Source organism: Varanus komodoensis, unplaced genomic scaffold (assembly GCF_004798865.1).
Source record: "Varanus komodoensis strain SLA01 unplaced genomic scaffold, ASM479886v1 scaffold7_1, whole genome shotgun sequence".
NCBI lineage: Eukaryota > Metazoa > Chordata > Lepidosauria > Squamata > Varanidae > Varanus > Varanus komodoensis.
Genome location: NW_025336479.1, coordinates 5,063,689 through 5,087,902, shown reverse-complemented (window position 1 = coordinate 5,087,902; position 24,214 = coordinate 5,063,689). Strand labels below are relative to the sequence as shown.

General features: G+C 47.4%; 1 protein-coding gene across 1 annotated transcript in view; it reads right to left on the bottom strand.

The window, feature by feature from the left end:
• Nucleotides 1-14,775: 14,775 nt before the first annotated feature.
• The window catches only part of LOC123035583 (sulfhydryl oxidase 1-like), a 24,928-nt gene continuing 15,489 nt past the window's right edge, over nucleotides 14,776-24,214 (bottom strand). The window contains exons 9-12 of the mRNA XM_044453948.1: nucleotides 18,819-18,935; nucleotides 18,377-18,521; nucleotides 15,565-15,741; nucleotides 14,776-15,018 (exon numbers count right to left, since the gene is read on the bottom strand). Coding sequence (XP_044309883.1) covers nucleotides 14,867-15,018; nucleotides 15,565-15,741; nucleotides 18,377-18,521; nucleotides 18,819-18,935 — 591 coding nt within the window. The 3' untranslated portion in view covers nucleotides 14,776-14,866. The remainder of the gene's footprint in view (nucleotides 15,019-15,564; nucleotides 15,742-18,376; nucleotides 18,522-18,818; nucleotides 18,936-24,214) is intronic.

The following is a 24,214-nucleotide window of genomic DNA, read 5'->3' as shown; positions in this document are numbered from 1 at the left end:
GCCCCTGTGCTATAGTGGAATTGCATAATACACTAGGGTTTAATGCTGAGGTTCATTGATCTACTTAATTTACTTCCTAAAATTTGCATCCATCCCCCATAAAATGGCTACAAAGAATGGGAGAGGCTTGGAGGATAACAATATTATGCAAGGAATCTTTGTTGGGAAAGTCCAAATAAATCCTCAAATAAAGATATGCTTTTGCATGTTCTCTAATATAAAATCTGGCAGCAGTGCCCTTATTCCCCCTCCCCATCTGCAGAGTTTTTCCTTCCTAGTTCCTCCTCTGGAGGAAAAAAGGAAAAACTGCTCCAAGCTACGTTATTGTTTCAGCCACTTTCAGATAAGGCAAGCTCCTAGTAAAACAACTTTGAAACAATTGCATTGTTTACATTGCACTTCCTTTGCAATGTAAAAATGCCTAGCCAACTCATGCTTTGCCTTAAGGAATATTGTATCTCTGATTGCAAAAACCACAACATTTTAAACCTGTATGATTTCTGTAATTCCTGATTGTTTTATGAGATCTGCTGCTTAACCCTTCAATAGGTCATGCTTGTCCCGATGCCTATAATGATTTCTCAATGTTTCTGTATCATTTCCTATTGTCCTCACCTTCTCACACACTCAGAATCTTATCACTGCCTTGAAACTGTGCACTTGACCCACAACTTATAAAAAAACCTTTGTCTGTGCTCTGGAAGCTCATAGCCAGTTTAGAATGCTGGCTACCCTGCAGTGCTGTAGCATTTGTCTCTACTAGAGGCATTCCTGGGTGTTCTGCCCATAAACTGCTGAGGTTCGAGTGTGGCATCTTCAGGTGAATCTAAGCATATATTCTCCTGGTTCTGCAATTCTGAGATTTCCTGACAGCTGCAAACCACTGGGACCAAGGCATCACAAGAGTGCAATAAATGCCTCATATAGAAATGTATGTTTCATGTTTCTCTCTACAGAAGAGCCCCTGTTTCTCTTGTTGCATCTTCTATTAAAGCTCAGAGCAAGGCCCTGATCCTTGCTCTGGTTACCACATCTGCAAGCTCTTTATTGCAAGCCCTCATCTGTCCAAATGATACTGGGGTGAGATCAGATTCCACATCTGAAGACCGTTCTTGACTACCTTTTAGGCAACAGGCAAAACATCACCAGATTGTTTGAGTTTGGGATGGTTTATTGGAGAATTAATTTGATCATGGTATGAACTGGCTTTCAGTTGCTTGTTTGGGTTGAGGGTAATTTGAGAATTCCAAGGAAATTTATTTAAAGCAAAATGCTGTTTGATGAGTTCAAAACAGCACCCTTATTCCTTGCATCTTTCCCACTGCTGGTTTTGAGAATGGGGGAACACAAGTCTTGGGAAGGCCACTGCACCTTGGGGAATTTGGGATCCTTACTTGAAATACCTTAACAAAAAAGTAAAAGGGAAGACATTAATTTTTAAAACTTTAGTTCTAGTTTCCTGATGAACGGATGCCATGAACTTCCTGTAGCCTTTCCAGCTAATTGCAGAGGCATCCCCACCACACAGAATTTCCTTTCTGCCTTTCCATAAGTTCCATTACACAACACAAGGGGGTGCTGTGGTATACGTAGATTGTGAAAGAGTGAAGTATCCAGAGCACCTTGTAAAGTCCTCGTGTAAACAGGCGTTTGTGTAGTTTGCATTAGGACTTTGTCCTGGGTGAACTACAGTTCAGTCCTGATCACTCCCTTTTGAAAGCAAAGAGGAAGCACAACAGGGAGAAAGGAGCAACATGACTTTGTTGCCAAGTACTAAATCTCCCTTGTGCAAGCAGTGAGTCCTGCTTCTGCAATGGAATTGGCATGACCAACTGACTGCTGATGGAAGAACATAGAGAGAAAGAAATCGATGGGGGCGTAAGCATGTGCTGGTTTTTGCCCGATTGTGATGAACTGTCCGGATAGCTGTTGTGAGGTTCTGAGGCAGCGCCAGGACTCTCTTCTGGCCAGAGAACAGGATAGCAGCCCTGGGGGTTGCAGGACTGGGCCCACAGTCAATTGCAGCCACCTGGGATGTTACGAGCAACACCTGGGAGCCCTGAGGAAAGAGCTGTATAAGAACTGGCTCTTCCCCTCAGATGCTGCCTCAGCTACAATGGGTGTTCATGTTGTTGGAGCTCCTGTGCCTTCTGGAACCTGCTCCTTCCTTGCCTGCCTCCTGCTCCTGGACCATGCCTGGCTCCAGTCCCCACTCCAGGCCCAGGTATCCACCTCTCCTTGGCTTGTCTCTCTGGCTTTTGACTCCTGACTGGTATTGACTGCTCTGCTCTATTTGGATTGGCCTATTGTGCTTTTCTGTTACCCACCTTGATCTCTGGGCTGCCTGACTACAATTTGAAATGGGCCTGTATGTTGTACTGGTTCTCTGGGCCCTGGTGCCCCAACCTGATGCCCAGCTGTCCATGCCTTGGATGCTGACAGCTGTTATTGAGAAATTGATTTAGTAGCACTTGAATGATGGTGTTTCTATGAAGAGTTATATCAGCTCACATTATTATAATTTTAATGCTGGCCCATCCTTTCTCTTTTTTCTAATATATAAAATCTGATAGTATTTTTTCAGGTTCTCATCTCTCCTTTAAATGGTGATTTTAGCTTACTTTCACCCTGTCCTTTCTTCATACAAATCCAAATCATAGTCCAGCAGTGAGATCAAGGGACTTGCTGAGGGAAATGGGTGGGAGTAATACTCACAACTGCAATGAGGAAGCAATTTCTCCGAAGAACATCTATATAGTACATCTACAGTAGTTCACTGTAAAATTTAGACATCAGTTCCTGTTTCATAGGATTTTGGTTTTGTTCCTTTTACTTCTCTGTAATGCAATCATGGAGTAAGTCTTTGGGGACCACACACATAGGATGGGGTGCCAGTGCTCCTGGAGGGCCCCATGATCACAGTTTAAACTCTCTGCCCCACTGCAAAGTTTTGCCCTGACCGAAAGAGGGCAAACGCCCATCAAGGAAGCCCAGAGGAGGCCGTGGCACCATCTTGCTCACAGAGCTTTTGTAGGCTCTGAGCTCAATTGAAGAGGACTGCTGTGGCTGCTTTCCGATTGCTCCTTCGTTGTTCCAGAAAATGTGTGGATCTCCCACCCATGCAAGGCCTGTTCAAGCATTCATCCAGCAGGGATGCTTCAGGTGTGGCTCGTGCATATATTCACATGCACAAGCCACACCGCAGCATTCCTGCTGGAGGCATAGACCTTTGTGCACTGACTGAGAGGGGATTCCAAGCATGATCGGGCGGAAGTGTTTGGAAGCCTCCTGGCAAGTGGGAGCCCTGTGCTCTCGGGTGCTCCGGTCTGCAGCATGGCTTTGAAACCCATTTGCTTGAAGGCGCTTGTGTGAGGCTCTGTCTTGAGCAGAGGGCCTTGCACATGCAACCCAGGAGCCACGTTTACGCCTTCTCTACGAACACCTGCATGTCGCCATGGTTGAGTGTGTTGTGTGCATTGCAGGAAACAGTCCTCCCAGTGTAGTGCTATCTCCAGAGCTCCTGCTAACAAATAAACAAGGCCTGACTTTTCAGAAGCCTGTTTCCCCACATTTCTCAGTGAGCACTCAAGTATAATCAAAGGAAAGAGTGGAACCCATTAGCCAAGTGCTAATTTATTTTATTTATTTTTACAATTTATATCCTGCCTTTTTCCTACAAAGGGCTCAAGGCAGCTTACATCTCCTCCTCCTCCATCTTATCCCCACAAAAACCCTGTGAGGTGGGTTGGGCTGAGAGTCTGTGACTGGCCCAAAGTCACCCAGTTGGCTCCATGGCTGAGCAGGGACTAGAACCCAGATCGCCTGAGTCCCAGTCCCACGCTCTTCACCACTACACCACACTGCCAATGCACCCAAAATGTCAGACAGCAGCAACCAATCAGCACTCCAGCAGCGAGACTCTTACCTGTCAGCCAAATGTTACCTTCATCTAATGTACATAACTGATTCCAGTGCCAATTCGGTCATGTTCATGATCTTTCCATTCACAGGTGTGGAGCACTCCAACGCAAAACAAGCAGTCTACTAACTACAATCCCCGACCGTCATTCCTATTCTATTTGTAAGGCGATGTCATTAGATGTCACAATCTCTCAGCAATTGCTTAATGAGTGTGCAGAATACTTACCTGTGTTACTTTAGAAGGTGATGGTGACTGAACATATATTTCCACAACCTGTATTAATTTAGATATGGATTTGAGGAGGAGGATGTGTATCTGAATGTTTGTACGCTACATGAGAGTATGAAGTCCCTTCACCCAAGGCGGAGAAAGGACGTTTCATTATTTTCGCTTGTAACCAACCAAGAAAGAACCAGAATCTCAGCTGTTCAAAGGGTCCTCAGGAGAGAGACCTGAGATACAGGGAGAAAAGTAACTTACACATCAGGACAAATAGGCTGTCACCACGATGCCCTTGGAGAATGGCTTGAAAAAACAAGGAGACAAATCAGAAGGTCAGGCTTTGCTTTCAAACCCTGCTTTGATGCATCTGCTGCCATTCATGGTGAGGGCATCCAAGCGCTCATTCAGGTTGCGGCCCAGAGGCCCTGGCAAAGAGGCTGCTGCTGCTGCTCTTTGAACGAAATGATGCTGAACTATTGAGCCACATCCTCTCCCTTCTTTTCCTCATAGCTCACTTACGCTTTGGTAGTTGGATTTATCAGGGTACATGCAGTTGTATCCCGGGGATCTGATCTGCAGGGCCAGTCTGCAGCATGGCATTTTGGGGCACCTGCCCAGGACCCAGGGAGGCAGCAGCCCCTCTCTCTTACTCTCTCCTTCTGAGCAGCAGTAGCGATGTGGTGATGCTGCATGGAGGATGCTCCCCATGTCATGCCGTGCCTAGGCGGTCCCTCCAGCGGCAGCTTCTCCCGGTCCTCTTGCAGCCACTCCACCAGACAGCCAAGGGCAGGCAGCAGTGGTGGAGGAGGGTGCACCTGAGAGCAGGGGAGCGGGGCCGGGTCTGAGCATAGCTGCCACGGCAGGTTGTGCCTTTGCCCGGGCAAGTGCAGGAGCAATCACAGTGCCAGCGCGGGATACGCCGAGGGAGAGCTCGTGCAGCAAGTGTCGGTGCTGCTGCTGCTGCTTCCTCATGCTTGCCAGGCTGAGCAGGCAGCAATTGCTTAGCAGAGGGGGCCTGGGCACCATGTCCCATCTTGCTGAGGATCACCTGCCACCTGGAACCAGCTGTGGCCATGTGTCCTGCACACCTCTGGGCCAGGCCTTGCTGTGGCATGTTAAGTCACACTTGCCGACTGACTTCAAAACTTAGGTAGCCAAAAGTAAACTACAAAGTGAGAGTTCTTGTTTGCACTAGTTCCAGACATGTAAGAATTAAGCTGATCTAGATCAGAAGCTTCTGCCTTGATGCTTTTAGGAACATGCTGACTGGGCATTATACTGTACATGAAGAGAGAGAGAGAATGTGGCACTGTTCTGGGCTGCTGGGTCAGGTGAAGGAGGTGAACCGCTGGTCCTCTGGGTGCTAATTAACCCCTGGTATTTCAGGAGCTAGTGAGACCAGGATTGGGGTATCCTGGGTCCCAGGCAAGGAGCTCTGGCCTCCCTGGCTGCAGCAGATGGTACCCACAAGAAATGAATAGCAGATGAAGGTGCGGGGGTACTAATGCATAAACACATATTTTACATTGTTGTGGGAACATGGGGAAAAGTTAATCAAAGGACTCTAATTAGAGTGTTAATATAGCCTCATTAGACATTGGAATTAGAACCAAGCATAATCAAAATGTCGCACAAAATAGCATAAGTATATATTGTTTAAAGACTGATAAAATTACTACCTTATGTTAACACAAGATTTTGATAAATATGATTTTACTCATATTTTATTCTAGTTCTATTAACATAATAGAAGGGAAAGCCAACTGGATAATAACTGTAATTCAGATTATCATGTCATATGCCATATTTAAACAGGAGGCAAAAAAAGAGAAAGCAGCCAGGAAGATCTGACTGAACCAGGCTTGGGGCTCTGCCATCTCCAAGTTCTCTCTAGTCTTTATCTTCACAGTTGGTGCTCTGTGATTTCAGTGTGCACGAGTGTCGCCATTGGTTGTGTCTCCCCAGTCCACCACCGCCAACTGCACAGCAGGTGTCCAATCTGAAAAGAGAAGAACATGAAGCCACATGTGGTGGACAAGGGGACATGTATTCATAGCCTACATCTGATTATTCTTTCACCAAGGATAAAGTTAAGACCACCCAATATACCGTATTTTTCGCTCTATAAGACGCACCTGACCATAAGACGCACCCAGTTTTTAGAGGAGGGATCCATGGAAAGCTTCCTGATAATCACAGGCACATTCCCCATCACTTCCCCATGGGCTTCATTAAAAGACGGGTTGCCATTTGAAAACACACAGCGACCTGTGATTAACAGCTCTCACCTGTGCTGGAGGAGGGGGGGGGGCGGAGCAGGGCATGCCGAGCACGTGCCGGCCAGGTGTGGTGCAGCCAGGCCAGCAGCGTGCCGGCGGTGGTCTTCCGGGCGGTGCGGTGGTGGCAGGTCTTCCGGGGTGGTGGGGGTGAGCAGTCCGTCTCTCCGTGCAGCCGGCAGGTTAAAGCCCGCGGCTCCTCCTCCTCCACACTGCTCCCCCTGAGTGGCACAGCTCTCACCTGTGCCGGGGGGGGGGGTGGAGCAGCGCGTGCCGAGTGCGTGCCAGCCAGGTGGTGCCACGTGGTGCAGGCAGGTCGGCAGCGTCCCGGGCGTCGGGCGCACACACATTCACTCTATAAGACGCACAGACATTTCCCCTTACTTTTGAGGGGGGAAAAAGTGTGTCTTATAGAGCGAAAAATATGGTACATAAATTTTAAACAAAGACGAAACAAGAATCTTAACTATAGTGTATTTTTTGTTGATAGTTGGTATGCAGTGCTTGATTGACTAAATTACCTTCATTTCAGGAAGTGCTGAGCTGAAGGATCTCTTGCTGTCATTGTTTGAAGGGCATAAATCTGGCCAGACAGAAAATATTTCTGTCCAACTCTCTTAGACTAGAATACACTGGTCTACAAATTTTGGGAAATTAGATAAATAATTTTCAGAGATAAATGTGCTAATTCTTACATATTTTGATTAGATGAATTAGAAAACAGGTGATAAAGGTGTTGGTTGGCTAAAGTTTTCAGGATATTTCACAATGAAGATTTATACACAGACCTACAAGGGAGGGAGGTTACTGATGATCATGATGCCTCGTAACTTCTTGACAAAGTACGGTAGAACAATGAAAATGGTCCCGCATAGAAGTGTATAATTATATCTGCACTTTGAAACTAAAGATTATTGCCTAACTGTAATTTATTGTTCTTTTATTGCAAGGTACATTTGTCTTGGTCAGATATATGCATCATACAGTTACATCTGGTGGCTTGTGAAAGTGTCATTGCCTAACATTTCCAAGAAACACATGAGTGATATTTTCCCTCAGAAGCCAAGATGCCTCAAAACTATGCAAACAAAGCAGATAACTTCTGCTGCATTTGTGGCGAGGTTACATTTGCATCTCAAAAGTGCAGTATGAGAGCACTGGTAAAAAAGGCATACCACCTATATTTTGGATGCAAAATAGGGGACCAGGACAAGAGTTGGGCCCCTATAAAGCACTTGGTGCAAACATGTCACTGGACATTCACTTCTTACACTCGCATTTAGATTATTTCCCTTTGAACTGTGGGGCAGTGAGTGATGAGCATGGCGAGAGATTCCACCAGGATATCGCAGGCATGGAGAAAAGATGAGGGAAATGGAGCCCGTCCATGCTCGCCAATTACTCCAGGGATGATCCTACTGCAGTTCTTGTAGTCCAAAACATTTGGAAGGCCATGGACGGGGGAAGGCTGGTTTATGAAAAGAACACCAGAGGAAAAGTCTGAGGTGGCAGCAGGACAAACAAAAGAAAGAAATGAGGCTTGGAAGCTGGAGTGGAAGAGGGTCAGAAGGTAGAATTTGAGGGAAAAGAGCTGCCAGAATGGGCAAAGAGAACTACACATGGCCAGAACTTACTGAAGTGAGTTGGACTGACATTTGAATGAAACAAATATTGAACTTTTAACTGTACATTGTTAGAGGAAGAATGCAGGGCGAGACAGACAACTCTTTGCATTCATGCCTTTAAGGTTCCAGGGAATTGCAGACTCCAAAGTCTAGACACAGGGTTCCTGTGTCTCAGCCTGCACCACTGTGGTTGCTTTCTGCAGAAACAAGCTGCTCATCCGTCCTCTGCTGCTCAGCAGTGGCACCGCTACTGATGGCTTGAGAAGACGATGGCAACACGGGGCCAAAAGGGATCAGGTGATATCAGCAGCCAATAGGGTTCCCCCACCAAGCTGCTGGCTCTTACCTGGCTCCTCCCTTTGAGCAGCTTTCAGTCTGGCATAGACTGAGTGGCTGATCCTCAGATGTTTCCTGCAGCACCTGCCTGTCTCCCGATGACCAGCACGGACAGTGCCTGTGTTGCATTACCGTCTACAAAATGGAGCAGGACTGCAGAACCTCTGAAAGGCCAAGGGCTGGGAAGATCTGCTTGTCTGCGGCAGGTGAGGCTGAGGGCAAAAGCCAAAATGCATCAGGTGAGAAACTGCCAGGACATTTCAACTTGTCCTGCCAGTAAGGGACCCTTGGGAGGAGCATTTCAACAATTTAGAGGGCTGAACAAGCACAGAAAAGCAAAGGAGCCACACACTGAGTGGCGGTAAGGGGAAAGGAGTCAGGATGTCTGGGAAATTGCTTGAGATTGTGACGCCCAGTGGGCTGAATTTTGCCCCGTGCCCTGTTCTTCACTCCCAAAAGAAAAGAGTACTCCAACTTGGGGCTTGAATGCATACACACCTATATTTTAAGCACAGAAAATGTTGCTAGGGTAGGGTAGAGTAGTAACAACTTTTACTCTGGGTCATTTCCAGAGAGCATATTGCAAATGCCCTGGATCAGGGAAAATGCCAAGTCAGCAGAGTTGTGGCAAAGGTCAGAGGCTCTTGGACACCTTCCGACCTGAGGGGCTCATCTTCCGGCATCGTATCTTTTTGCCTTTAAGTACTGTCCATGGGGTTTTCATGGCAAGGGTACTGGAGTGGGTTGCCATTTCCTTCTCCAGTGGATCACCTTTTGTCAGAGCTCTCTGCTATGACCTGTCCATCTTGGGTGGCCCTGCACGGCAGAGCTCATAGCTTCACTGAGCTACACGAGCCCCTTCACCACGACAAGGCAGTGATCCATGAAGGAGTCAGAGGCTCCAGCTTATGTATTTGCTCCAAGCCATCATGAGAATAGTCAAAATATGTATAGCATGCAGCAGCCCTTTTTTTTTCTTTTCTTTTCTTTGTGTAACAAATGATTTTTTCCCATTTCCAGTACATTCCAAACATTAAACTCTGTATTTGAAGAAAATATAGGGAACCTCACTAAGAAAAAAAATGGATATATAATTACAACATAGATATATGTAATAAAATGCTTTGTGTTGTGAGAGAAAAGAAGACTGAGGGGGGACATGATATCCCTCTATAAGTACCTCAAAGGCTGTCACAAAGAGGAAGGTCAAGATCTCTTCTTGCTAATGCCAGAGTGTAGGGCACAGAATAATCAATTCAAGTTGCGACAACCCAGATTCAGGCTGGACATCAGGAAAAGCTTCCTCACTGTCAGAGCAATGCGACAGTGGAACCAGCTGCCAAGAGAGGTGGTGGGCTCTCTCACACTAGAGACGTTCAGAAAGAAACTGGACAGCCACCTGAGTGGGATGGGGTAACGCAGTGACCTGCAACAGCAGGACCCAATGGCCTTCATGACCCCTTTCGACTGTACTATTCTGTTATTCCATGAATAGTGCTCCAAAGACTGAGGTGTGGAAACAAGGCTGTAGAAATCTCTCTATCCTTCACTGGCTTCCTTTTGGCAAAGATGAAAGGGCTAGAATAAAACAGCCACCTGAGTGGGATGGGGTAACGTGGTGTCCTGCAACAGCAGGGGGTTGGACTTGATGGCCTTCATGGCCCCTTCCAACTCTACTGTTCTATGATAAGCAAAGCTTTAGGTGAAGGGGGTTCAACTTTTTGCTTTGTGTATGCTCAGAGACTTACAAGTAAAATAAAGACGTTTGACAAGAAGTACTGGTGAGTCTGTTACTGCTGGGAGTACTCAGCTCACAACAACTATGAGCAAACAGAACATACACAGAGTGTTTTATGGAGTCGGTGTCATGTATGCATGGCAGGGAGGGGAAGGAGACTTTGAACGGGTGCTATGCAAGAACAATATAGAAGCATGAAATTGAGATGTGGAGGCATCATGAAATCTTCTGAGGCATCAGGCAAACATTATGACACATAATGTTTCTACTTGGTGTTGGGCGACCGAGACAGATTGGGGATTCTGTTGGTGTACCGTGCACCCTTCTGCCCAACAGTCTCCCTGCCTGTCCAACCACTTGCCTTTTGGACCCTTGCCTGTCTTGGTTAATACATGATTCCAAGCACGGGGTTGGAACCTGGATCTTGGAAGTGGTTAACGCTTCTCTGAGGGAGGGTCGGGTGCCTGCCCCTTTGAAGGAGGCGGTAGTCCGACCGGTCCTGAAGAAGGCGTCACTGGATCGAGAGATGGCCACTAATTACAGACCAGTGGCCAACATCCCATTTCTGGGCAAGGTGTTAGAGTGGGTGGTGGCAGGACAACTCCAAGCACTCTTGGATGAAACTGATTATCTGGACCCATTGCAGTCTGGCTTCAGACTCAGGTTCGGTACTGAATCTGCCTTGGTCGCCCTGTACGATGACCTGTGCAGGGAGAAGGACAGGGGGAGTGCGTCCCTGTTGGTTCTCCTGGACCTCTCAGCGGCTTTCGATACCATCGACCATGGTATCCTTCTGGATAGGCTTGCGGGATTGGGGGTCAGAGGCACTGCTTTGCAGTGGTTCCGCTCCTATCTCAACGGCCGATTCCAGAAGGTGGTGCTGGGGGACTATGGCTCTGCGCCATGGCAGTTATGCCATGGAGTACCGCAGGGGTCCATTTTGTCCCCTTTGCTGTTCAACATCTACATGAAACCGCTGGGAGAGGTCATCAGGAGGTGTGGGCTGCGGAACCATCAGTATGCTGATGATCCCCAGCTCTACCTCTTGTTTTCCACCAATCCAGGTGAGGCGGTGGCTGTACTGAACCGGTGCCTGGCCGAGGTAATGGGCTGGATGAGGGCCAATAAACTGAAGCTCAATCCAGACAAGACAGAGGTCCTGTTGGTTGGCGGATCGGGCTTCGGAGAGGGTGAATTGAACCTTGTCCTGAACGGGGTTGCACTCCCTCTTAGGGACAAGGTCCGCAGCTTGGGAGTGCTCCTCGACCCTGAGCTTTCACTGGAAGCTCAAGTAACAGCAGTGGCGAGGAGCGCTTTCTTCCAGCTTCGGCTGATTTATCAGCTGCGCCCCTACCTGGAGTACGACTGCCTCGCGACAGTGACACATGCGCTGGTGACTTCCCGTCTTGACTTCTGCAATGCGCTCTATGTGGGGCTACCCTTGAAGACGGTCCGGATACTTCAATTGGTTCAAAATAGAGCTGCCAGGTTGCTGACGGGGACTGGACGTTATGCTCACATGACTCCAGTTCTCTGTCAGCTTCACTGGCTTCCCATTGAAGTCCGGGCCAAATTCAAGGTGTTGGTGATGACCTATAAAGCCCTAAACGCCTTGGGTCCTGGTTACCTGAAGGAGCGCTTACATCCTATATGCCCAGCCGCCCCCTGAGATCGGCAGGAGAGGCCCTTCTCCAGGAGCCCTCCGTGAAAGAAATTAGGAGGGTGGTTACTCGGAGGAGGGCTTTCTCAGCGGTGGCGCCTAAGTTATGGAATGCGCTCCCCAGAGAGGTCTGCCTGGCACCATTGTTATTTGTTTTTCGGTGCCAGGCAAAGACCTTTTTATTCAAGCAGCATTTTAAATGTTAATATTATTGAATTTTTCTGGCCAGGGCGGCTTATTTTATATTGTATATTTGTAATTTATTTTAATGTATATATTTTAAAATGTTATGTTGATTTAACTTATTTGTTGTAAGCCGCCCCGAGGCTTCGGCGAATGGGGTGGCATAAAAATGTTTTAATAAATAAATAAAAATAAATCAAGGGCTTCAGTAACATAAAAATACCAGTCAGAAGTTACAGAGTTTAACAGGTTTCAAAGTTTGCTTTTTACAGTCACAGTTAGGAAATTCCTTTAAGACAAAGCTTGAACTGGCCAGGTATTTGAATTGCAATAGGAAACACAGCTGGTGGTGATTAAAGTCTCAGTAAGGTTGCAGCTGCAACAGTTTCCATTTTGCTTATAGGATGGCAAGAGGGGCATGTACAACCAATCAGTGAGAGACACATTTTGCTGTGCTCCACTCTGTTTTATTGTTAGACCATCTGCAGACCTTGGTAGTGGACAGTATATAAAAGTTTGAAATAAATAACTTCTGTGGATTCAGAACTAGTACTATTGAATCAATTCTCCTGCCCCTGCTGCTTTTTAATGTACAGCACTCAGCCAGTGGGTGAATCATTTGCATCCCCTGGGGTTCATTCTCCTTTCCCATAGAAGGAACCAGAACCTGCAGAATGGGGGGGATGGTGAAGGAAGACAGGCAATGCTTTCTATATTCCAAAACGTAAAATTTATAACTTTTATTAGGACAGCTCTAATAAAACACCTCGAGTGCTGCTGCTGCGCATGCTGCTTGCATGCTTAAGGATTTTACCTGGGGGTTTGCATTAGGGTCAGAGAGAGCTGGGCTCCTGGGCATCTCTGGGGGCCTAGAACTATCCTCAGCTGGGAAAACAGCAAGTGATCTGGGACACCCTCAGTGCCGACTTGCTGCATACTGTCTAAAGGGAAGGGGTTATGCTTGGATGTTAGCACTTGGGTTAATCTTCATGTTAGTGTTAGGAATAGGAAATACCTGGGCCTCTGTGCATGTGCAAGGGCCTGGAAATATCCCCAGCGGGACAGAGTGAACAGCTAACCATTACCCCCATGTGCTGCCTTTTAGTATATTGTCTGAATGCTTAGGAATTATGCCTGCCAGTTTGGGTTTAGATTCAGCTTCCAGTTAGGAGCACCTGGTAGCCTGTCTAGTGGTTTGAAAATAAGCTAGATAGCCTAGATTGGACAAACAAAGTGAGTGCTGCCTTTCTGCATCTTATCTGAATGTATAAAAAATTATATACTTCTGCTCACTCATTTGGTATTTCCCAGCTTTTGCAGGTTTCTCCCCTATTCTAAAAGGTTGCAGTATCTCTCTTAGCTATTTACAGTAAAAGCTGCAAGCTAATATGTGCAGGTAATTTTGCTCATCCTTTTCTTCCACCTGCCCTTGGAATGGGGCTGCCAAGAGCTTTTCTGAAATAGACTTCCTTCTGCTTCCCTGGCATAGAATATAAGCCTAAAAATCTGATCTCTGAGTATCTCAGTCTCTTCTTTCTTTAAAGCAAGCTGCTAGTAATGACTGCAAAAATGTGTTTGGAAGTGTATGGCTTTCCAGAAGCTGGAAGGATGTCTGAAAAAAGGTAAAAATACAGGTGATTGAAACACACCATACATTGATGCACATCTGTTCTGAGGTGGCCGCAGGGCAAACAAAGTCTGGGTGGCCTTTATTTACTCTGTATTGCAAAGCTGACCCTGACTGGCCAGCCCAGCTCAGGAAAGACTGTCTTTCAGGAACCTTTCACCCTGATCATGTCAGCAGGAGACATGAGCATGCCAGGTGTGCCTTGGATTTTGGGGTGGTCTCTTTCCTGCTGACCATAACTTACCTCATGCAGCCATATTCTCCACAGGGGTCTGTTTAACATTTTCAGGGACTGGAGAGCCTGCATGAGGAGGAAGGAGCAAGGAAAGCCCCTTTCAGCAGCCCAGATGAATGCATCTAAACCTGGAGCCAACCCAGCGTTTAAATTGCTGCAAGTAACAGAGGGCCATGTGGCATTATAAATACTGATTATTGTGGCACATGCTTTTGTGAACTTGGACTTGCTTCGTCAGATACATACCCATATAAAACTAATGCAATAGCATGGGAAGAGTAAAGCTCTATTTTTCCAAGAGAAACAGAGCAATCCTTCACCACTGCAGCCACAGATGACTATATTATACCATCCTGAGTACCCAGGAAAATATTGACTCCACTCAGGCTTAAACTGAAAGAATCAGATGTCAAACAGAAGTCCCCCATGGAAATCCCTTGCTACAAGAGCAGTAACTGAGAGTTAGCAATCCAGTATCCAGGGGAAAATGAAATCTGAAGTAAAAAAAAGAGTATTGAACAGATTGGCAATGCCAGTTTGGTACACAGTAACAATGCATTATAAGACGCAGACAAGAAAATGTGCAAATAGCCAATGCTGTTCTCTATCCTGGAAAACCAAATTTACAAAATTGCAGAGTTCAGCTAATTAATATTTCAAATGATCCATTTTGTTCCTTCTCCTAACTAACCAGAGCAAACTTCGTACAAGAGCAATATTACAGTCTGGTTCTCTAAAAGATTGTAAGAATCTACTTGGTGGGATCAGAATGCTTTCAGCACCAACACCTAAGGAGGGACCAAAAATTATGACTCCTTCTTCAACGCTCAGAACATTGAAAATCCTGTTAGGCTGTGACCTGAAATATAAACCCCAAGTGCTAAAAGGTATTGAGATTTGGTGATGGGTGAGCCCAGGGAGACGTCAAAGATGAAGCATGGAGGGACATACTTTGCTTGTGGAACTTCTTTATTCTCTCTTAGGCACCAGCCCAAACTTGTTATATTTCTGGGCTTTTGCATGCTTATTTGTCAGTTGATGTTTATTTGCCCAATAACTTCAATGAGAAAAAATCCTTTATGTATTTCAAAACAACTGGCTCATCAACTTCTCCATTGCTTTTGAAGCACTGTTCACATTCATCATGAGACGGCCACTGAATCTTGGGCAATTCTTGACTGCTCCTGCCATCATCTGAACAAAAAGGAAAAGTGAAATTTGGATTATTACCATCATGAAACAAAAAGGGTGTTCTTATCTGAAAGCCCATGGGCGATGCTCAAAACTGTAAAAGACCACTATCTGGTGGTCTTAGAGGGACAAGTTGTCCTGCTGGGGTTTGGGCTAGTGGTGTGAACTCAACTCATCAACAGAAAGTTTAGTTGCAGATTATGGTGGCATAAGGATGGGTGATTTTCTTCACATAGGAACGACTTTGCTAGAAAACAATCCTTTGTTTTTCAAGGTAAAATTTTGCCTTACATCTCTGGACTGTCCACCTTTCAATCTGCAATTTTCAACATAGTGCCCAAACTCACTTTTCTGAATAAGTGAGCTAGACTTATAACAGTATTGCAAGGAAGCCTTTTAATTGAGTAACAAATCAGAAACGAAGAGCAGAGACAACAAAAGAGGCAACATGGAGTGAGGAAACAGTGGACATCTGCTAGCCCTGACTCCTGTGGGCTGTCGTGAGACTATACCTGCCACCCACCCTCCCAGTAACCGTGAGGCCCTCACTTTGCAAGGAAACGATGTAAGCGTTGCGTATTCTCCACAGCCAAAGAATTGCCTCATCGGTGCTCTTCACGCTATCCATGGAGTCACGTGCCATATCCTCAAAGCGCTTTGAACATTTTGGGCAACCAAAGAAGTACTTCATGAATTCTCGCATTGTGGAAAGGGACTTTGATTGTGCTAGAGGGAGACAGAACAGAAAGCCAAGTTAAGCCTGTTACAGTGAGGGTTATGGATGGGTGAGAAAAAAAATCAGCCTGTGGGTGGTTCTCATTCCCTTGCAAACACAAGAACAGGATGCTGGATGCTCTGCTAGCCCTTCCTTCTGACTCCAGCAATGGAATTCTTCACTTCAGCACTGTTAGCACTATCCCTTCAGGCTTAGACCAGTCAACAGTATACCTGGTCTATGCACTCAAGGTCACCAAACAGCAAAGCAGCAGAAGCAGCACAATTTGCGGCGGAGAATGACTGGTAGAAAAGTACTTCTTAGCCCTTTCCTGTCTGTCACTCTGGGTTTCCAGCATTTCCCCCCTGCATTACAGAGAGTACAGGCTAAGGGAGAAAGCAGCGGATGGGGAGGGGGAAGGGTTAAGCGCTTTCTCCCACTGTTACTGCTCTTGCCTTTTGCCAACTACTTTGGGCAGATGTTAGGCCCTTGGTAAACCGAGTCAGGATGGTGGACACTAAATAAGGGGATGCTGAAATGACTGGTGGCATAAATTATTAAAGCCCATATGTATAAATGCCCTCCATATCTTAGGCACAAGCAGTCTTAAGTTATGTTAATTTTTGTTTCCATTTGTCTCTCCTGAAAGTTTCATTCATACTTTCATGCTTATACCTCACAAGCTCTGAATATACAATACATCCTTTTGTGGGATGTATTTATTTTATTTTATTTATTTGGAATACTTATATGCTGCCCCATTCACAAAAGCCTTGGGGCGGCTTCCAATACAAATAAATAGCTAGACAAATACATAAAAACTGGAAACATCCCGGCATAAATATAAAATCAATAAATAAATTCAACAATTAAAATAACATTTAAATAAAAATGTCTTGGTCAGGTGCTGAAAAACAAATAACGACGGCGCCAGGTGGACCTCTCTGGGGAGCGTATTCCATAGGTTGGGTGCCACCACAGAGAAGGCCCTCCTCTGGGTACTCACCCTCTAATATCTTTCACGAAGGGTTCCCGGAGAAGGGCCTCTGCCGCCGATCTCATGGGGAGGGAAGGCAGATATAGAAGCGCTCCTTTAGGTAACCAGGTCCCAAGCCGTTAAGGGCTTTATAGGTGATAACCAGCACCTTGAATTGGGCCCGGACTTTGATGGGAAGCCAGTGAAGCTGACAGAGGACTCGGGTTATATGAGAATAATGCCCAGTCCCCGTCAGCAACCTGGCAGCTCTGTTTTGCACCATCTGAATTATCCAGACCATCTTCAAGGGCAGCCCCACATAGAGCGCATTACAGAAGTCTAATCTGGAAGTTACCAATGCATGTGCCGCTGTCGCCAGGCAATCGTTCTCTAGGCAGGGACGCAGCTGATGGACCAGCCGGAACTGAAGGAAAGCGCTCCTCGCCACTGCCATCAGCTGAGCTTCTAACGACAGCTCTGGGTCGAGGAGCACTCCCAAGCTGCAGACCCTGTCCCTAAGAGGGAGTGCAACCCCATTCAGGACAAGGCCCAGGTCCCCTACCCCGAAGCCCAAACCACCTACCAACAGGACCTCTGTCTTGTCTGGATTGAGCTTCAGTTTATTGGCCCTCATCCAGCGCATTACCTTGGTATTGAAGTTGCTGGGTTATTCAAAGTCAGAATCCTCCCACTTTCTTAAAAAAGTAATTAAGAAGTAAGTTTATGAATGCAAAATGAGATTGCCAGAGATCCTGACTGTGATGTAAAGGGGCGGATCAATAACTGCAATAGGGTTAGGGTTGAGTCCAGACGCTTCAAGGCTAGTCCATGCCTTATATAAGGATTGATGTTTCATAGAAAGAAAACACCCTAAATCATTAAGCAAGAAGAAAATCGAGAGGAAGAGAGCAGGAAAAACTCCTCCTCCTAGTTTGGTGAAAGGTCACATGCAGATATACTAACAACGGTGATGGACTCAAAAGAAGCCAATGCTAGCTGAGTCGCGATAGGAATTCAGGACTTGCTGTCCCTTGAGTTCTTCCAGACCAAGGGTCCTACCAATTGGAAGGCACCATGCTGCTACCCATTCTTTCCTCTTAAACAGATTTTTTTTCCTGGTAAGGAAAAAGATGGACACTCTGGTAGGAAAACACGGGACGGCGAGAAATGGGAAATAATCTCATCCAGATCTCTTGTAAAACTCTGGCAACAAGGCTGTGTGATTGCACGGGGAAAGCTCCCTCTGCAAACACAGTGCATCAATTATTCTTGCATGTGAAACACTTGGCTTACAATCAAGAGTGTAGGGCACCCTCCTATGGCTGATGGAGCCTGTGCCCCAAGATCTGAGCTGGGGCAGCACCTCGCTGCTGATGTGGTTCTTTACATGCTGGCTGAAGCTGCCAGTGTGCAAGCTGATTTCACAGGCAGTGCTAGGGGTACTGGGATTCAAGGCACTGCCGTGGTGCCTCAGCCCCTCCTCCTCCTGAACGCAGTAAAACACTTGGGTGTCTAAGTGTTTTGGAAGGCAAGGCACAGAAGTACACTTTGCTTCTTCACTCTTCTCATCTTCCACTGGATGCCTGTATTCCCCCAAGCTTGGTGGGTTACAGGCAGTGATGTTGTGCAGCATGTTAGAAGAGACAACCAAAGAAAGTTGTAATACTTACTGATTTCCTTATTGCCTGACCGTCCTTCCTGCACTGTCATGTAGTGGAAGAGAAGCCACACGGAGCATGGAAAACCTCGTAATTGAGGGCTGCTTTCACCACATACCATCCAGGTTCGAATGTCTGATTGGCAGCCATTTACGGCCTAAAGGACAAGGTGGGGAAAGCACTCATGATATACCAGGTGGAAAAGGAAAACGGAGTCGGCCCTGGGGTTCCCCAGATGTTTAGCTGGGGCTCTTAAATGTGAAGACTGCAGATTGGTGATGGTGAAAGAGCTTCCCCATATCCTCTGTGAAGTGTGTAGGGGCATGTGCTGAGGGGGGAAGGGCTTGTTCCATGAAAAGAAGTCACCCTGTGGATAATGCTCTGGGTCCACACGGCATGACGCCCCACCATGGCCATGGGGGATGATCAGGTTGAGCACAGCACATCAGTGTACCTCTTTAATAGGCTTCAAAACTTCTGTCAATTCATTCCGTGAGACATTGCTTCTCACACTAAGCCAGTCAGATAGGTTGTGAAGGTCATCGTTGATGATGGAGTCTTCAGGAAAATACTGATGTAGAAGTGAAAAGAAACAAGGTTAATCACCCATCAACCCCTCCTTGTGAGAGGTGAATCAAGACAGAGTCAAGCTTTGAAGGCTATATACAGGATTGTGAATTTACTGAAATGTTACATGAGAATATGATACATTACATTCTTGAACGCCTCAATAATTTTCACTTTAATAAAAATAGAACTTGCACTACACAGGGCTATATTTCCACATATTGGGAAAGCCAAAGCATAGAGGGATCCTTCCCCAACTGGGGGAAAGGCTATCCAGGAGTTGCCAGCGAGACATTTTGCTCAGTCTGAATTCTATCCTACACCAAACCTTGAGTCAACTTTTTTAAAGGCTTACAGCAACAGGAAAAGAAAGAACCCAAGTGATAAAGACACTTGGGCTAAAATGCTAAACAGTGTGATTGGCTAATCACACTGAAAAGCAGTAGCAGATTCATTTTCCACAAACTCATTTATTTCTCACTTCTCACAAAATGAATGGAACAGGCCAGAATGTTTTGCTTACAAGCAACAGAATGGATCAGTTCACAGGAAGATCACTTTAGCAATATCATACGGTTTGGATGCTTCCGAAAGGAATACAAGACCAAAGCTACATGAAAATCTTTGATGGTATCAGACACCCCTTCTGTATTTGGGTCTGAAAGACTGAGAAAAAGTGTGGGTGCATGGAAAGGAATTTGTAAGCAAGCACAATTGGTGGTATTGAACAAGATCATCACCGAGTCAGAGGAATGTCTGCTAAGCCATGAACTGTAGATTTCAGTTTCCCTGCTTTGGGAAGCTTGAGTCCAAATGAGATAAATCTGGTCTTAAATCAGCAGGTACTTGGATCATAACATAGGTAAAGGGTAACATAGAAAATGCCTGTTAACATTGCAAACAAAAGGTTGTGAAATGTAATAATTGTATTTCTGTTCAAAACTCAGTTGTATAGCTCAAATACATACACTGAATACATATGCGTTTTGTAAAGAAATGTCACAGACTATATCCCTTGGATATCATGATCTTTAACTGCACTTTTTTAGTAAAAGCAAGCAAGCAAACCAAACAACCCTCCCAAATACCATGTATCTATTAATATTTAAGGTGCCACATCTTAAATCAGGGGTGCTCACATCCAGTTTTAAAATCACTTTTAATCTTAACTTTTGCGAAAAGTACTTAGTTTCTGAGCACAAAACAAAATATGAACATAGAAACATAGAAAACAGAGCGAGTCAGAAGGGGCCTCCCGGGCCATCTAGTCTGACCTCCGGCACCAGCCGGCTCCGTTCACTACATGCCCACCATGTAGACGTCCAGCCTATCCTTGAACACCCGCACCGATGGAGCCTCAACCACCTCCCGGGGAAGCCCATTCCACACCCTCAGGGTCCTGAATGTCAGGAAGTGCTTCCTGGCATCCAAATGGAACCTTGGCTCCCTGAGCTTTGCTCCGTTGGAGCACGTTCTGCCTTCCTCTGCAGAGGAGAACAGGTCTCTACCCATCTCCGTATGACATCCCCTCACATACCTGTATGTCGCCAACATATCCCCTCTGAGTCTCCTCTTCTCCAGGCTGAAGAGACCCAGTTCCCTCAGTCTCGCCTCATACCCCATCCCCTGCAAACCGGCCACCAACCTTGTGGCCCTACGCTGCACTGACTCTAACCTGACTATATCCTTTCTGTAATGAGGGGCCCAAAACTGAACACAATACTCCAGTTACGGGCGCACTAGAGTCATGTAGAGTGGTAGTAATACCTCTCTTGATCTAGAAGCCACACTTCTGGCTATGCAACCAAGGGTGGCGTTCGCCCTCTTGACCACCACATCACACTGCTGACTCAAGTTTAGCCTGCAGTCAACCAGCACCCCGAGGTCCCTTTCACAGGTGCTGCTCTCCAGCCGCTTGTCACCTAACCTGTACTTATGACAGCTCTTCCTATGCCCCAAGTGCAAGACCTTGCACTTCTCCACATTGAATACCATCCTGTTGTTTCCTGCCCACTTTCATAGTCTGTCCAGATCCTTTTGGATCTGGAGTACCTGCTCCTCAGTTGTGGCCACTGCTCCAGTTTTAGTGTCGTCTGCGAATTTGAACAGCAGACTGTTCACCCCTTCTTCCATGTCATTTATGAAAAGATTAAACAGGATCGGCCCCAGGACAGAGCCCTGGGGGACCTCGCTTGTCACTGGCCACCATCCTGATGATTCCCCACTAATGGTTACCCTCTGCTTTCGGTCAGTCAACCATGCCCTAATCCACCGGACAGTGCTTTGGTGTATCCCAAAACTCCTCAGTTTCTCCTCCAGGATATCATGGGGCACTTTGTCAAAGGCCTTGCTGAAATCCAGGTATACTACATCCACTGCATCCCCTCCATCTAGCCATCTCGAAACCTTGTCATAGAATTGCACAAGGTTTGTGTGGCAGGACCTGTTTTTGCGGAAGCCGTGTTGTGTGGCTGCCAGCCTCCCTTCCCTATCTAGCATCACTAGATCTCTCTCTATTATGAGCCTTTCCATTGTTTTTCCTACAACGGACGTAAGGCTAACCGGTCTATAATTCCCCATGTCCTTTCTACTACCCTTTTTGAAAATTGGGACCACTGATGCCACCCTCCAGTCCTCTGGAACTTCACCTGTTCTCCACGAGGTCTGAAAAATGGAGGCCAGCAGGCGTGAGAGAACCCCTGCCAACTCTCTAAGTACTCTTGGGTGTAACCCGTCAGGGCCTGGCGCCTTTGTAATGTCCAATGCCCTGAGGAGCCCCTCGACTTCAAGGGGGGGTGACTCTAATCAGTGCCCCTAAGTCCCCAGTGTCATCTAATCTCCTATGCGGATGTCCCCTGTCCTGTTTTGGGGAGAACACAGAGGCAAAATAGTCATTTAGCATCTGTGCCTGTTCCCTCATATCAGTCACTGGATCTCCTTCCTCCTTATTTAGTGGTCCCACCACTTGTCTCCCCTTCCTCTTCCTATTTACATGCTGAAAGAAGCCCTTTTTATTGCTCTTGATATTCTTGGCAAGTCTCAGCTTGTAATCAGCCTTAGCCTTGCGAAGAATCCTCCTGCAACGGGCCTCCTCCTCCCGGTATACCCTTTTGTCTATTTCCCCAAGTACCCATTTCCTACGGAGGTTCCTCTTTCGTCTAATCCCTCTAACCACCTCCTTTTGCATCCATGGCGGCACTCTTCTCCGCCTCCCCACCTTACTGACTAGAGGTATCGTCAAGGCTTGCGCTTCCAAAAACTCCCTTTTGAGTGCTATCCACCCCTCCTCAACTCGCTTACCTTCCAGTAACCTATCCCAGGAGACTTTCCCCAGTCTGGCCTTCAGTTGGCCAAAGTTGGCCCTCTTGAAGTCCCAGCTTCTAGTGCTCGACCTGCTGCCCGTCCGCAGTCCCCTGATCTCAAAGCAAAGGATGCAGTGATCACTCGCATCCAGAGCTCCCCTAATCTGTACTTCATCTATCAGCTCCTCCCTAATGGTCAAGACCAAGTCAAGGATGCTTCCCCCCCTCGTCGCCTCTCGGACTCTCTGTGTGAAAAATGCTCCCTCAATAGCTTCTAGGAAGCGACATGACCTGGCTGTCACCGCCGAGTGAGTCTCCCAAGTAATATCCGGGAGACTGAAATCTCCCATAATTACTGTGTCTCTCCCCTGAGATATCCTTAGAATCTGGCCTGTCAGGACATCATCCAGGGTCTCAAGTTGAGACCTGGAGGGCGATAACATACCCCCACTGTCAGTCTCTTTCCCTGTCAAAACCCCTAAGTTTCACCCAGACTGCCTCTACCGAATCCCCATCTGTGCTGCATTCTGTCTCACTGCATCCTATCCCTTCCCTGACATATAAAGCCACGCCCCCACCTCTCTTTCCCTTCCTGTCCTTTCTAAAAAGGTGATACCCTTCTATGTTCACATTCCAGACTTGCCTTTCATCCCACCAAGTTTCTGTGATTCCCACCAGATCATACCCTCCTATTCCCAGGAGAGCTTCAAGCTCTTCCTGCTTATTACCCATGCTCCTAGCATTGGTGTACATGCACCTCAACTCCTTCCCACCACTTCCTTCCCTTGGAGTTCCCAGCCTCCTCCTTCCTCCCTAATACCTGGCCCCTCTCTGTAGGAGTCCTGTCAGTCCCTGCAGTACCTCTAAAACCCTGCTCCCAGAGCCCTGATCCTCCCCCCACACTTGTCCAGTGCAGACACGTTCCTGGGGGGCCTGAACCCCCCCCCCCGGCCCAGTTTAAAGTCTTCCGGACGAAGCTCGCTAGAGCATCTCCAAAGGACCTTTTCCCCATCCTCGTGAGGTGTAACCCGTCCCTTGCCAGAAGTCCATTGGCAAGAAAACGAGTGCCGTGGTCGAGGAACCCGAAGCGTTCCTTCTGGCACCACACGCTACGCCAGTCGTTCACCTTGGAGGCCCTCCTGTCCCTTCCTGGCCCAAATCCCCGGACAGGTAAGATTGATGAGAAGGCCACTTGGGCCTTCAGCTCCCTGAGTTTCTTCCCCAAGACCTCAAAGTCCCTGGTGGTCCCAACCACACCCTGCCTGGCCACATCATTTGTGCCCACATGGATCACCAGGAGCAGCTGGTGACCCCTGGAGCGAACAAGACGCTCCACTCTGTCCATCACATGCCGGATGCGTGTGCCCGGCAGGCAGCAAACCTCTCGTCTCCAGGTTGGGGCGGCACACCGCCGGCTCAGTGCCCCTCAGCAGGGAGTCCCCAACAACAATCACCCGCCGCCGTACCTTTCCGATGCTGGTGGGCGGCCGTGCCCTGGCCCTCGCCTCTCCTGCAGGGGCCCCCTTGCCGCCTGACGTCTCAGGCTGGGGGTCCTGCTGGTCCCCCGAGGCCTCATCAGCCCCAGCCTCCCCAAGTGGAGAGAACATGTTTCCCAGCTCCAGATTGGTGCCAGGAGAAGGAGGAGGCCATGCTGGCCTCCTCCTCCTGTGGCTGACATATCTCCATGTCTCCACAGCTGCTCCTCCCGTGGCCTCTCCCTCAACCCTCTGTCCAGAGGGGGGCTGCTCCGGGGGGGGGGCCTGGAGAGCTCCCTCGGCCCTCAGGCACCTCACCTCCTCTTCTAGCAAGGTCACCATCTTGCACCGAGGGCAAGTGTATCCCTGCCTCTCCTGGGGGAGAAGGGCGAACATGTCGCAGCTCTCGCAGCAGACAGCAACACCCGTGACTCCCGCCAAGGCCATCTCCTGGTCTGCCATCGGTATCCCTTCCGAGACCTTACCTTGGTCCCCTGCCTTGTCTG